Source organism: Bufo gargarizans, chromosome 2 (assembly GCF_014858855.1).
Source record: "Bufo gargarizans isolate SCDJY-AF-19 chromosome 2, ASM1485885v1, whole genome shotgun sequence".
Taxonomy (NCBI): Eukaryota; Metazoa; Chordata; class Amphibia; order Anura; family Bufonidae; genus Bufo; species Bufo gargarizans.
Genome location: NC_058081.1, coordinates 336,407,670 through 336,424,094, shown reverse-complemented (window position 1 = coordinate 336,424,094; position 16,425 = coordinate 336,407,670). Strand labels below are relative to the sequence as shown.

Sequence of the window (16,425 nt, the reverse complement as noted above, 5' to 3'; positions counted from 1 at the left end):
TGAAAGTAGTGTAGTGCAGAAGTGTAAAAAGTGGCCTGGTCATGAAGGGGGTTTCAGCTAGCGGGGTTGAAGTGGTTAAATTGCTTCTGATTAACTCCAAATAAAGTTCAGCTGCTCTAGTTGGTCTTTCCTGAAATTTTCTTAGTCGCATCCCACAGCAAAAGCCATGGTCCACAGAGAGCTTCCAAAGCATCAGAGGGATCTCATTGTTAAAAGGTATCAGTCAGGAGAAGGGTACAAAAGAATTTCCAAGGCATTAGATGTACCATGGGACACAGTGAAGACAGTCATCATCTAGTGGAGAAAATATGGCACAACAGTGACATTACCAAGAACTGGACATCCCTCCAAAATTGTTGAAAAGATAAGAAAACTGGTCCGGGAGGCTACCAAGAGGCCTACAGCAACATTAAAGGAGCTGCAGGAATATCTGGCAAGTACTGGCTGTGTGGTACATGTGACAACAATCTCCCGTATTCTTCATATGTCTGGGCTATGGGGTAGAGTGGCAAGACGAAAGCCTTTTCTTATGAAGAAAAACATCCAAGCCAGGCTACATTTTTCAAAAACACATCTGAAGTCTCCCAAAAGCATGTGGGAAAAGGTGTTATGGTCTGATGAAACCAAGGTCGAACTTTTTGGCCATAATTCCAAAAGATATGTTTGGTGCAAAAACAACACTGCACATCACCCAAAGAACACCATACCCACAGTGAAGCATAGTGGTGGCAGCATCATGCTTTGGGGCTGTTTTTCTTCAGCTGGAACTGGGGCCTTATAGCACAAAACCTTCAGATTTCTGCTAGAAAGCTGAACATGAAGAGGAACTTCATCTTTCAGCATGACAACGACCCAAAGCATACATCCAAATCAACAAAGGAATGGCTTCACCAGAAGAAGATGAAAGTTTTGGAATGGCCTAGCCAGAGCCCAGACCTGAATCAGATTAATAATTTGGAGTGTTTTTGCAAAGTAGAGTGGGCAAATCTTGCCAAGTCAAAATGTTCCATGCTGATAGACTCGTACCCAAAAAGACTGAGTGCTGTAATAAAATCAAAAAGGTGCTTCAACAAAGTATTAGTTTAAGGGTGTGCACACTTATGCAATCATATTTTATTTTTATATTTTTTCTTCCCTCTACCTAAAAGATTTCAGTTTGTTTTTCAATTGAGTTGTACAGTTTATAGGTCACATTAAAAGGTGGAAAAAGTTCTGAAATAATTTATCTTCGTCTCATTGTTTTACATCACAGAAACCTGACATTTTAACAGGGGTGTGTAGACTTTTTATATCCACTGTACATCTTAGATCTCCATATCGTGGACACATTTTTACAAAAGGAGCAATAGCTTTTATTCAAAGACCAAAATCTACGAGACATGGCTGAAGGACATACAATTTGATTGCAATTGGCTCATGAGAGCTTCTGTTAAAATACCACTTCAGGGGTTATGTACCTTTACATTGTGTATGCTCATAATGTTCCCACAGTCATCCATATATTGCTTCAAATCTTTGTCCTAGAAAGAAAAAATATCAGTCACTGCAAAAAATATTTGCCTCATAGGATTTAGAATTCTATAAGACACCATTACTATATTATACAAACACCGCACACTTTAGAAAAAAAGACTAATGGGAGAATTTATCACTGTAGGTTTATCGGAGGTCAGTTTTGAGACTGGCGTTGCTGCAATTGCACCATAATTTATGAGATTGGTGCACAGTCGAGATGAGTGAATTTTATATTTTGAAATTCGTCCATGCTTTGTTTGGTGATAAAAGCAGAATTGCGTTATGGATTCCGTTACCACGGACCAGAACGCAATTATATGATGGAATGCATAACTGAATGCCTTTAGAGGCATTCCGTCATAATAGAAGTCTATGTCCTGCATAACGTATCCGTCCCGTTTTAGTTTTTCAGGCGAGTCCTCTCCTGCATAACAGAAACGGGACGGATCAATTAGGCAGGCCATAGCCTTCTATTATGACGGAATGCCTCTAAAGGCATTCTGTCAGAGAGTTGCGTTATGGTCCGTGGTAATGTAATCCATAACACAATTCTGCTTTTACCACCAAACGAAGCGTGAACAAAATTCATAACATGAAATTTGCTCATCTCTAGTGCACAGTAATAAATTTGGCGCAAGTGCGATGTGACATATGCCTAGATCAGTAAAAGTATGCCTGTTCTTTGCTTGACGTGCCGTTGCTAACTCACAGTACGCATGCAGAACTTTTTGGGCAGGTAAAAATTAGGCAGCATTCTGAATGGCCCCCATTATAGTCACAATTACCCCACAATAGTTCAGTTATATGCTGAATCCAGTCCTTGTATTTTGCTCTGCTTCCGTGATGGAGCAGACCAACAAACTGCTAATGCTAGTGTGAACCCCACCTGAAAAGTAGAGTGCGAGGTTCGGAGACCACTCCACTCCCTCTATTGTTTTGCAGGAAAGTCATAAAATTTTATAAAATTGTAATCGCGAACCGCTTTTGGTAAAGCACTGCCTTTATTTGATCACATCTCCCTTGCCGACTAAGCAGACATCAAGTAGATCTTACCACCTAACCATGCTAGTGTGCTGGGCATTTAACATTAACACACTAAACATAGGTGGCATTTCCCGAAGTGTAGACTACGTAGTCATGTTTAGTCTCTTTTACGGTTCTTGTGAGGACTGTCCATACTTTTATGGTACCTGAAATGAACCTATATATATATATATATATATATATATATATATATATATATATATATATATATATATATATATATATATACACACACACACACACACACACACACACACACACACACACACACACAGGATGTGTTCAACAACCTCGTAGACACTTAGACACCAAAGTTGTATCTTTAAATGTGAGGCACAATAGAAGAATTAAAATGTATAGCTGCCATCTTATCACCTTTTTTGTTGGTCATTGGGCAAGGGGGAGAACTGTGCTGTAGCTAAGTAATTAACAGACAGGACCCCGTGGGTACAGATGGAGCATTTACACCCCCTCATTTCACAAAGCAGGCAAACTATTCTATACATACCAGGTATTCAAAGACGAGCGTTAATGATTTTTCTGTATGAATAATATCATGTAAGGTGACAATGTTTGCATGCTTCAGGTCCTTCAATAACGAGACTAGGAAAAAGAGGAAAGAGATGAGCGGCCTTCTAGTGAACATCGGAGTGTATCAAGCCAGTGAAATCTGTTACAACATTACAAATCATCATACATAGACTCAGACAGCATACTGATATCCTAGTAACAGACATTTTCTTTAAAACCTGGCCTAATCCTGGTATTTACTGCTTGCAATGCTTATCCTTGGCTTTACCTAAGCAGAAATGTTTGGCCAAAGGTCTCAGATATTTCACCTCCCACTATAACATTTTGATACCTGTTCTTAAAAACATGCTGGTAAGGAGACAATCACATGCATCTCTTTCATCACAAATGGCCCCAGAAGTGCCATTTACAAATCCTTTGTTGGGCTTTTAAATCGCACCAGTCTTTACATGTGATATTATGACCCTGTATACCACTGAGGTGGTTCTGGGAAAAAATTCCTCCAGATATTACACAACTAACATGAGGAACATGCCCTTATTATCATCGATATGAATAAATTTGAGTTTATGGGGCATGCTTGGTTCTACAGTACTGTGCAACTCACTCATTGGCACTCAGAATGAAAGGTATCTCTTGATGTAAAAAGCATAACCATTATGATAATATTCTGAATCATAGGATTTAGAATTCTATAAAGACACCATTACTACATTATATAAAAACACCACATAGTTTAGAAAAAAAGACTAATGGGAAAGCCACTTTTTATATTGTCAGATAAGTCTGTTCATTGTAATAACAGTTGTTGGCAAGAATAAAAGTTTCAACCAATAGTGTAGTAAGCTTACCTTCTCTAATGGCTGTGCACGGAGCCCCTTCTTCATGTTCCAATCGAATTTCTTTCAGGGCTACAAGGTTTTCCGTTAACTTGCTCCTTCCTTTAAATACCGTGGCATAAGTCCCCTGGAAACAAAGATTTCCTACTTTAAGCATTTACATAGATAACACACCTGGAAGAAGCATTCGGCCTGGCACAGAAACTAACGGCTATTTCAGTTAAGGCTCGGTTCACAACTGCGGTGCAATTCAGTTTTTCTGTTCGGCCATAGGAAGAGAAAACCGGAATTGCCAGATCTGGCATATGGCAACACAGCGCATTAGTGTTTAGCACTGGTGCCTTGCAACCTTGGGGTTCTAGGTTCAAATCTGACTTAAGACATCATCTGTATGGAGTTTGACTATTCAACCCCATGTTTGCATGGGTTTCCACCCACACCCCAAAGACATACAGATAGTAAATCTAGATTGTGAGCTCCACTGGGTCCTGTACACAGGCCGAGAATCCTAAAGATAATTGCTTGTTAGGGATTAGCTGGCACTGCAAATGTACTGCCGAACACCTAATGAACGAGCAAAACGTTCGAGTAATCTGATCATGTGTACACAAAAATGGAGGCCGTTGGCAGCAAATTGTGCTGTGTGAACACTATCTGCTGCTGGCAAACCATGAGTCAGCATGGGGAAGAGTGATGGCATTAGCGATTGCTCCTCCCTATACTCTAGGGAGGAGATCGCTGCATGTAAATCCGTCTCCTCCACCAGTGAGCAGCAGATTGTTGTGAAATAACGCTTCCTTCCCAAAAATCTGCTGCTCTGTTGTCCCATGTAAAGGGCTCTTCATTGATAATGCCTGTAAAGCGCCTCAGAATATGTTGGCACTATACAAGAAAAATTAATAGGCCAGACACCTCCTGCCCCAATAACTATAATGAGGTTTGTCAGGTATCTGGCATTATGCTGGACTAAGCGTTCTTTTCTGACAATCGCCTGCTTAACAATGAAGGAGACCACTGCAGTTATATGCAGCGATCTCCTCCACTGTATGGGGAGGAGTGATCTCTAATGCCATCTCTCAGACCCATATTAAATCATTGTTTGCGCGCAGCAGAGGCTGTTTAGACAGCAAGATCTGCTGCCGGCAAACGATGATTTAAGTGTCCAGATCATCAATAAAGAGGGTACCAACAAATTCTTGTTAGCAACAATCTCCCCAATGTTCAGCCAGTGTAAAGGGGCCTTAAGAGAAAGGTATCATTACATTCAGCTTTGTGCCTGGTTTAACAGTATACTTCCTGCTGACAGGCTCCGTTTAAGACCTATTGCAAAGTTGTTTTATTTTAGATGTATTAGGACAAATAAAAAATGTGTTCACCAAGCAAGACATAGCCTTTAACGACTGTTTCATTTGAACTGAAAATTTATTTCAGGCCACCGCCAATTTTAAGATCTGTCTGCTGTCAGCAAATGAGAACATTATAAGTTCTGGAAAAATTATAAATTCTGGAAATGAAAACCCTAACAGTCCAAATCCTTCTCAGATCAGTGTTGATGTGATTACTTGACAAAGTAGTAAAAAAAGGTAGAGCACTGTGTCTTGGAAACAAAGTCAGAACCCCACTCTGACTTGATACTGACAGCACAATCCTAAGGGTAGGTAGGTCATCAATATCAAAGTCACTGAAAGCCCCTATAAGACTCCATTCACATGTCTGCAAATTGCGGAACGGTGCGGACCCATTTATTCTCTATGGGGACGGAATGGATGCGGAGAGCACACTATGTGCTTACCGCATCCGCATTTCCGGAGAGCGCCCCTGATCTTCCGATCTGCAGCTCAGGAAAAAAATAAAAATAGAACATGTCCTATTCTTGTCCGCAATTGCAGACAAGAATATGCAGTTCTATGGGGGTGCCGGCCGGGTGTATTGCGGATCCGCAATGCACTTCGGACGTCTGAATGGACCCTAAGACTGCATTTGTTTCAGGACTTTCCATCATGCCATGATTAAACTATTTCTGGAATGCCCCTTTAAACTTCTCCTGAAATTAGGTTTATGCAAGTTGTGACAACCATTATAGATTTGGGGAAAGAAACAGCTGTTTGGTGAGAAACAAAACAAAAAAAAAAAATGTTTTGCAAAAAGTGGTTTGTGCAAAACATCAGTGTGACACTAGGTTAACCCATTAATTATACAATTAAAGTGGTTTACTAACCTCTCCAAGCTTCTCCAACTTGACATACGTCTCCATCTTCCCAAACCCAATTTCTGACTGTGATCATATAAAGAAAACAGAGTAAAAAGGGAAAAATGCTATATTAGAGCAGTATTTACAAACCAAGTGACATGTATACCTTATTAAGCCGTCACATCTATTAAGTCATTGAAGTAGTGCATCATTTTTATTTTTTTTCATACAGTAAATTACCGTATATCTGACTGACCGACCAGTATAGGCTAGAGAAAAAAATGAAACCACAATGACAAGTACAGATAGCTAGAGACAAACAAATCAATTGTAAACGTATCCAATAAGTTGCATCTAAATAAAGAATGAGAAAGACTAAAAAGGAGTCCTAGAAGACCTGAAAGCGCCAAACAACTTTTCAGGCTAATTGCAGAAATTCTGATTTAAGTAAAATAGATTCCTTTCACCAATTCAGCCAAATCAAATTTTGAATACTTGTCTCATCTCTATATATAACCTTTAGTGTTCTTCTACTATACTATTACCAACTGAACTCCATTCTTTATCCTGCAGCACTGGTCTGCTGGTCCTTCAAACCACTGACAGTGCTGTATAATATATTTACATTGTAATGTTGTTTTTCCATATTTACAACATAGTATTATTTTCGCCATAGTTCTGTGATGTTTTACCAGTGATGCTCTTCGTGATCGCCTGCTCATCGGTTGATCAAACGGTGGGCTATTAATCTGCAGTTTCTCTAAGTATCCATCAGGTATCCTGATATCAGCTGGAAGTGAGAGGCGCTTATTTAAGTCCTAACAAAAGAGGAAGAAAAAAATTATAATAATTAAATAAATATAGGAGGTATATGCCATAGTCTATAAAACATTAGCAAATCGCTATGCCTAGAACTCTGCACTCTTTAAAGACTGCTATGTATATACATATTATAAATATAACAACATTCTTTTACATGTATCCTCATGTTGGAATATACAATAAAGAAGAACCGCAACTAATGGCGAGTTCCACTGGACTTTCTTAGCTTTTTCTTAAAGTTATATACATATTATAACAATGTCCCATGAAAGAGGTGTTATCATTGCTAAGTGATATTTTATTAACATGTTCATACAGGAGGTCAGAGGGTTTGTAGAATGCAACATGTGAAAGAATACCTACCAATGTAGTACACATGAAAAATACGGACACAAAATGGGGATATGACTATTCCCAGAAAGGCAGAAACATAGGCAATTTAACCTTCTGCATTGGAATTAATCTAACTGAGCTATGTATCTTCAATAACACCCATCAAACACATCAGCCGCGTTTTATCAACAAGCAAATGTTTGCTAATTCAGACCCAATAGCCAATAATGTTCCTAGATAATAGAATTCCGAGCCGCCCTGAAAGTCTTACCTGTGCACACTGCAAATACATGCGCTGCTGCCAATTAAAAGTACTCTAGTAGATTGAGTGGATTTACACCAGAATTCTGGGAGGCTCGTTCCCATTGCGGCCTGCTATTGGCTCTGACCTCTGTTTTCATCCGCACAATGAGAAGATGCAGCGGCGGCCGTGCGGGCATCAGAAGCAAAGCGGGTGCCAGGGAGCCCGGTAAGTACAACCTCTGAACGGCCTGGGCATATGGGGAGGAATTTTAGGGGTTGGATAACCACTTTAAAAGTAAAGCTAGCCACACACATTAGATGTGCATTGGTTGAACCTGCCGATTTCGATGGATTCAGCTGAACATCTAATGTGAATGGTAGCCTCCCAACTCTTCCCAGACAGCAATAAGGATCAGGCACATTGTACTTAAAGGGGTTGTTTCATCTAGCAGTTACTAGGGCAAGATGACAGACAGTCCCGACCACCAGCTGGCTGGGAAACAGATTGTTCTTTCAGTAGCTCCCATTGCGGGGGGATACATTAGTGGTATAAACTTAGTCTAAAAAGGGAACCAGATTTATCATCCAGTCTGGTCTAAATTTATACTGTGTAAAAAGTAGCATTAGTAAATCTGCTCCACTATATATACACTATATGGAACATGGTCTACATAAAGCTGGAGCTTCCAAAACAAGACATTTTCTCGGCACTTGAAATCCTTTGGATAGTACAAAAACTCCTAGGGCAGATCTATAAAACCTGGGCCGTTCCCTAGAGATTGCAGGCAGCTGGAGATTAGATGCTTGTTTCCTAGGCAAACAACATTAATGAATTGTCTTACACATGTGCAATGAACCCTTACTACATTTTTCTGGCTTCCCTCCGTTTTAGCCATAAACCGTCCTAGGATACAACATATGCCCAGATTTACGAATACTAAAGATGACGTCTAGACCTGTGCCAGACAGTGGATCAGGTTGGATGATAAATCTGGGGCAGGAATAGACACGTCCCTGACTCTATACAAACTAATCAATGGCTTACTTTGAGACACATTTTATCTATGGTGTGTGGCCCCTTGGTAGTCCACAACATTGGCAGTAAACTGCATTAATGTATTGTTGAGAAGTAGATTAATGGAGCCTGGAAAGAAACAGGCAATTTCCTAAAACCATGTTAACCACCTAACTGTTCTAATCTGGGCTCCGGCAGAAGTGGAAGGAGTAGAGGGGGCTGCTTTTATCTCCTGATTAGTAGCAGCTAGAAGAATAGGCCTCGTTATGTCTGAAAGCTGGCATTCCAGGCTTCCATACATTAGCCCAACATAATTTTAACTTCATAATAAAATTAACTCTCACTTTCAGCTGTATTCCGATTTCTATCCAAGTAGCGAAGATAATGCTGTAATTCTGATATTGTTTGAAAACTTGGAATGCCAGCTTTCAAACATTACAAAACTCATATCTCTAGCGGCTACCAAACCAGAGATATGAGCCGCTTCAATCTGTAGGAGGCGGTGGAGCAGTTGCAGTGCTGACAGCGTGCAGGAAGAAAGGAAAAACCCGCAAGAAAAAATATAAATAACAAAATAGAAATGTGGCATCAATGTACTAAATCACATAATAAAGTTATGTTATTTTTACCACCCAGTGAACGCCGTAAATAAATTCCACAAAATAATATTAAAATTGCTTTTGTTAATCTTTCCCCCTAAAAATAAGTCATTTACTATACTATATATACACCCCAAAATGGTTAAAAAATAAATAAAAATACAACTAATCCGGCAAAATAAAAATTTAGAAGAAAAAATTAAAACGTTATAAGTGCTGGAACACAAAAGGGGAAAATATTATTGGTCCTCAAGTCACTAAGGCACTTTAGGGGCTAAAAAAAAGCGGCGGCCCAGTCTAAGCACTGCATGGGTCCCCCGTGCAGCAGGGAACCAGCTCTCGCATGAGAGAAGTGGCCCTGCTCTAACAGCCCGGACCGGCAGTAAAAATAAAACTCATTTATTCAATTTAAAAAAATCTCTGAAAATTACGCTTTTCTTCCATTGAAAATACGCTTTTCTTCCATTGAAAATACGCTTTTCTTCCATTGAAGATACGCTTTTCAATGAAAAAAAAAAATTGCAAATAAATAAAATCTTCCACATATGTTTGGTACATTTGGTATTGCCGTAACGACCCGGACTACATAAATATTATGTAAGTTATCACCTACGGTGAATGCCGTAAAAAAATAAAAAATAAAAAGAATTGCTAATTTATTCTTAGTTGCCACCGAAAAAACATAACAAGCGATCAAAAAGCTCCATTTTCCCCAAAATGATACCAATGAAAAATACAAGTCGTCCCCCAAAAATCAAGCCCTCACACAACTCCATATAAAATAAAAATAAAAAATGTTATGGGTCTTGGGAAGTGGCAATGCAAAAACATTTTCTTTTATAAAAAAAAAAAAAAAGGTTTTATTGCAAAAGTAGTAAAACCTAAAAAAAACTATATGTATTTGGTATCACTATAATCGGACTGAGTCAGAGAATAAAAATATGTTAATTATACTGAAAAATGAACACCTTAAAATTTATAATGTAAAAATGCAGTGCCAGTATTGCTGTTTTTCCCCATCTCCCTCCCAGAAAGTTAATAAAAGTCAATCAGAAAGTTATGTGCACCCAAAAATGGCGCCATTAAAAACTACAACTTGTCCCTCAAAAAACAAGCCCTCATAAAGCTATATGGACGGAAAAATTAAAAAGGAAACGTGACTATGACAATGAAAAAAAGAAAAAAAAAAAAACGCTTGGTCAGTAAGGCCCAAAACAGGCTCGTCACTAAGGGGTCAAGGCTAAAATTAACCACTAAGCACTTAAAAATGCAATTCTGTCCCCTGAGTTGTGCACCAACAAGATTTACTGCAGGCACACATTAAAAATCTACAAAAAAACTAAAACGTGACTTTTTGTGAGGTTTTTCCAATTTTAATGTGACTGTCAGGTGGTTAATATAGAAAGGTTCCCTTTTAAAGTTGGATTGCACCAGTAATAAGTAGGGACGTTCTGAGGCATTTAAACAGCTTGCAGTTTCGCAGTTGGCGGAAACAGACTAATTTTGATAGCAGAGCTGGCTGCTCCGTAACAGAGGCCTCGGGGGCATTTTTTTTGCTTCTAGCAGCCATTTGCTTAAATGCAACTTGACATTGAGAGACTACAGTGAATATTAGTTTATCAATCCATCCGATCCATATGTAATTTATGTAGGAAGGAGAGAAAGGCAGAATATTTACATACAACAAAGTAAGAAATTATTTCAAATATTTCAATTCCCTCCCCCCTTAATCCTTTAATGCAATATCTCGCTATTAAAAGTTTTGGGTAATTAGCCTTCTCCTAAAAAAAAAAAAAAAAAAAAAAAAAAAAAAAAAATCGTCAGCTACTTTTAGACGCATCTTTTTGCAGACTCCAGAAATGTGTTGATGAGATATAATTTCTAATGTCAGTTTTCATGTTTGCTTCTTCAACATAAGGGAACCCATGGCTTTATCAGGGCTGAGAATGCCAGCTCAATAATTCATGTTCTGCCTCACAGGCTAAGTAGTACTGATTTACACTCAAGTGCAGATCCGTATACCATCAAATCAAATCAGTGGCCCTGTGAGTCTATATGTGCTTCAGGCAGGAGCTGCTGCCAGCTTTAAGGATGAAGAGAATGGAAAAAATATATATAAAATTATATTATATAAACATACACATATATACAGTACATTATGCACATATATATACACACAAGAAAATAAAGTCTAATTGAACCGAATTCCTAACCAAAAATTTATAGAAAAATTATCCAGCTGTAAACATATTTCCTCAAACCCTTCCCCCAAAATAATAATTCTTAAAAATGATAAGTTTTCAGAATACACCAATAGATTACAACAGCCTGCAGTAGGGTGAAAGAATTCAGTCTGGATTTTAACGAGTCCTATCAGCCAAATTTGAGGAGCCTTGTACTCTGTATCCTGATTTCAAGAGAAGCCTTTTGATAATTACAACTAAGGAACTCATATTTATGATATTTAATAAGGCTTCAAAGCAAAGTATATAAAATAAGGCTTCAAAGCAAAGTATATAACTGGCTCTATTAGATCACAGTCTATGTACTATGAAATCACAATAAAGAGCTGCAGTCACCAGATCACACAATCTCCAGACATACTATATCTTTCAACTCTTCGCACTATTGACATGCAGGGCTGAGATCAGAGGAAACAAAAAGCTCAATTTAACAAATATTGATTGCCAACAGATAACTGGAGCTCATCTTCTATAATGGTACTTGCAGTACTCCTAGAATTCCAATAGAGAGCAGCATTTTTCCAACCCTGGTGTGTAACAGCCCGATTCAGGGCCAAACCATACTTGTGTTTGACGGTAAATATAGGAGATGTCTGAACTTTACTAGAAGCTTATTTTACATCTGAATCAAAAGGAAAGTGAAAAATTTGTTTCCAATGATGTGGAAATAAACTTTGCCTATAGCGTCTTATCCGAAGCATTAGAATTAGGTTTTACAGTCTCTTCCTGTACCTAATTTGATAAATCAAAGTTACTTACAGTGAAGTTTTGTGCAGCAAACAATTGAAAAATGTTTGGACATGTTAAAAGTTTCACGCAAAAAGAATGCCTGAATATCCCTATATAGCCTTACATTACAAATATTTGATCATTAATAGGAAGCTATTTTTAGGTCATTTTTTTCACAATTTCTTTGTTATAGTAATATAAATTATAGTAAGTAAAAAATAAAGAAAATCTAAAAGAATGTAGTCATCTTAAATTATCAGAAATTTGGACTTCCAGCACTCTTAGATTGGGTGATGTCAACTTGGCTATTAGATTACACAGTAAGAGGTGTCAAAAAGAGGTGTCATCTGACAAATTACTATCATTAACAATCCACTTGATGATTATGACTGGAGCCCTAATTTCAGCATCCAAATTATCATTTGTGGCATCTGTGCAAAGCATTACTGACTGATGAGGACTTCTGAGCTCTGAGAAATAGCGTATAGTCACTATGCAAATATAGGAGCAGAATATACCGGTATCTCATGTGTTATGAGTGAGTCACCTATAGGTCTCTATGTGGCACTTATTTCTTGGGCACGCAGTACATATTCTGTTTTTTGCCCAGAAATTGAGTGACCTCCCACTGCCCACAATGTCACCTACCTCCGATTCAGAGATTCTAAGACCTCTTTGCATAACCTGGACGATTATAGTCCTGTACAATCCATTTCTGGTGGCAGACAGCAATCCATGATACGAGTGCAAGCACCAGTGGTGTCATCACCCACTTAACCGTACAGAGAGAACAGAGGTGGTCTCCGCATGGCAGAACCCCAGCTAGGCAGTAGATAAGCCTACTTCTAGTGAAAATTATTATTTGTAGTGTTTGCTTAGAAATTTATTTCAAATAAACACATGGTGAAGATTCATTAAAACTGGTGCAAAGCGAAACTGGCTTGGGGTACTTTCACACTAGCGTTAAAGTTTCCGGTATTGAGTTCAGTCACAGGGGCTCAATACCGGGGAAAAAAACGCTTCAGTTTTGATACATTTCCTCCATGGTTGAAAAATATGTAATCTGTGTATTGTTTTTTTTTTTTTTTCCATTTGATAGATTATGGACCAGATGGGTTATTAAAGAATTTGGTGTAAAGCTATATCTGGTAGGGGAATTTGAGGGATTATGCACGCTACCCTGAAGTCTCTCACAGGGCATAGCCTTTCCCACAGGAAATCACAAAAGAATAGTCTACGTTAGCAACAGCTGACGTGCAAGCAGGCTAGGGATCTGGAGACAGGATGGTAGAACCATCCTTGATATTTAATAAGGCTTCAAGACTTAGTCGTACAAAGCCTGGCAACCAGTAACTAGGAAAGCGCACAGAACAACTACACAGATCATAAGGACTAATAAAGTTGCTCAGCAAAAAAAAAAGAAGAGTATCCAGGTTGAGCACCATTTTAATTAGGTGCTGACCCTTTAAAGGGACAGGTAAAGTGTACCACTAGGGGATTGCTGCTGCTGCGGTAAACAGGATGGGAGTTTAGCTGCAGTGAACAGCCTGTGTCCTGGCGGATGTGCTTGATATTCCCTAAGTCATCTATCTGGAAAAAAAACAAAAAAAAAACAAACAAACACCCAAGTGTGTGTACAGGAATTCATGACATCATATTACCTCCATTGAGATTCTCCTGTGCATTCTGTTCCTGAGGCAAACACCTGTGGGGGACTGGACTTCATCTGATGAGGTCCCAGATGCTTGGTCACTTTCACCATCTGATCCCATTTTTAGATTTTCATGTACAATGTCTGAAACAAAAAAGACATTTTAGAATATGACCAATGACCTGTTCCATTGATATAATACAGCCTTTCTGATGAATTTACAAGGTAAAGGCACAAATAGGTAAGGAATAGAATGGGAATAAGGGTATGCCTTCATATGAGGGGTGTGGATCAGACATACAGTAATTAGTCATTATCACAGAATAGAATTGCTCTCGAGTCATCACACATGTAGGCTATCAAGCAGGATAAGATCCCAAAGTTGTGCCCCAAGATCTTATGTTCACCGCTAGATTATAGCTGCATATAGGCCCTTCCTTTACTTCTGTATGCCTCACATTTCCACTGGAGGCTTGAATTTTTTATTTTTTTTTGTACTGAATCCCACAAAAAAAAACCAAAAAAAAAAAACCAGCACTTTATGCAATACAGACTGAGTTTTACATACAGTCTCCGACAGAGTATGGTACGTCAGAATTAAGAAACTGTACAGCCTTCAAGGGCTCTGTAATGTGCATGGACCTTACCGTTACATAAGGCTTTATCCACTAGGGGCAGTTGAATGGGGACAGGGCACAGTACTGCAATGGGTCTAGCAGTTTTAATGCTTTCCAAAATCTTCACCAATTTACAAGTTATTTTCAATTTAGTAGAGGCATAGCACAGTACTACAACTTCATAACTTCCATGATTTAATTTAGGTGCTTGACTCAACATATTAGCCTGAAGCCTTCCAGGTGATCAGATGGTCATCACAAAAGACAGCTTCAAGAAACCAAAAGGTATTCAACTATTTTTGCCGGGAAAGGAGGCAACTGAGTATTTTTCAGAAGGGGATGGGAAGACCTACATGCTGGCCACTCACATTTATAGCCGGCCCCAATACATGGTCAGGCCAGGTCTACTAGAGCTAAAGCCACTGTAAATTAGAAGCTCTCCCCCTCTAGTACAATAGACTCCTCTATGATGACAATGTGCCGTAATAGGTCAAATGGAAAGGGGTTGTCTTCACCAGAGAAGTCTTTAATGTAAAAGCATCTATGGATCCTTATCCTGATATGAATACAAATTCTAGTTACAGGGGAATATTCTGCAAACACCAGAGAAACCTTCACTTTGTACAGCAAGCAACAGAAGGCTGTAGCATTCATCTCGCTGTATAAATGAGCCTTCTGTCAGTAATGGCATTCCAATTTTTTGCAATTACAGCACTGAGGCTTCCCATTGAGCGCTTGTTTTATATAATGATTGCTCTTGTATGCACCAAAGATTCTGCTTGTGTTTGCAAAAGCCTTTTCATAAAATTGCTAAATTAGTTTAAAGAAAAGAATTAAGCACAAGACAGACAAGTGCCTCTTGTTACAAAAATAATGAAGTAATGAAATGGTTTGTCGGCGCTGTAAAACAAGCCACAGTCAATCCATTCTTAGCAATAGACACTGCAAAAATACACAGGGCATCCCAACAATACAGTTTAGCTCCTTCCTGGCATTTCAGTGATACTTGAACTTATTCAACATGTTTAGAAAGGGTCCTTGAAACAAAGTTTCACGTCACTTGGCTAGTTTAAAAACTTAGATCTGCCACCAAATTTCACAAATACAAATCACATATATTAAAGAGATCTCTTAGACCTGATGAGGCTGGTGTACTTACTTTAAGAAAACAAAAAAAACAAAAAAAAAAAAAAAAAAAACCACACAACACACACATCAGAATGGTATAATCCTTTTTGAAAGATTTCCTTTCCGATATGAATGTGAGCCAAGCTCTAGCTGGCCTAATAAAATGCTCAGCTGCTTTAAAGGGAACCTGTCATGTGGATATTTGATTATAATCTAACTAATTAGATACAATCATTAACTACTAAAAAGTACCTTAGATGTATTCACTCACTGGTGTGACAGATGGTTACCTCATAATATACACACAAAGATGCCGCATGTCGCATGCTAATGAGCTGGTTTGAGTCCAGCGCATATTTAATTAACAGCTATAGCCACTCCCCTGCCCACCTGCGGCTGATTCCTATGGAAAAAACTGTCATTCAGCAGCAGGTAGGCGGGGAGAGTCAGGAGCTCATGAATATTAAGGACTCATCATTATCAGCTGAAGCTTTTTAATACAAGATGTTGGCAGATTGACAGGGACAATTAAAGAAAGTGACCCAGCATTTTGCTAAGAGAATCTATCACTTATTTATGTTGCCCTTAGTTAGGCCACCATAAAACTGGTACAGGTTCCCTTTAAATTAGTTTTAAACCTGCATAAAATAATGGACACCCACCTTACTGTGTCCCCACTAGGGTTTTTTCGGGTATCCTCGATACTAGGATTTGCCTTTTTTTTTTTTCAATACTAGGCTATTGCGCAGTCTAGTATCAGAACATGCTGTTCTCAGCAGCACAGGGGAGAAGGAAGCAGTCTCTCCCTCCCCCCTGTGCCGCTGCTGCCAATGAGGAGAGGGGGGCAGGCGCACTGCGCCACCAATGAAAGTAAATTTTTAATGCAAACCCCTGAGGCAGGTGCTGGTGGGGAGCTGCGATTAGC

General features: G+C 38.8%; 1 protein-coding gene across 5 annotated transcripts in view; it reads right to left on the bottom strand.

The window, feature by feature from the left end:
* The window catches only part of CDK17 (cyclin dependent kinase 17), a 124,659-nt gene that overhangs the window by 31,938 nt on the left and 76,296 nt on the right, over positions 1-16,425 (bottom strand). For all 5 annotated transcript variants that reach the window (XM_044280577.1, XM_044280576.1, XM_044280575.1 and 2 more), the window contains 6 exons: positions 13,766-13,899; positions 6,813-6,938; positions 6,148-6,204; positions 3,942-4,056; positions 3,068-3,162; positions 1,458-1,520 (listed from right to left, as the gene is read on the bottom strand). In XM_044280577.1, coding sequence (XP_044136512.1) covers positions 1,458-1,520; positions 3,068-3,162; positions 3,942-4,056; positions 6,148-6,204; positions 6,813-6,938; positions 13,766-13,899 — 590 coding nt within the window. The remainder of the gene's footprint in view (positions 1-1,457; positions 1,521-3,067; positions 3,163-3,941; positions 4,057-6,147; positions 6,205-6,812; positions 6,939-13,765; positions 13,900-16,425) is intronic.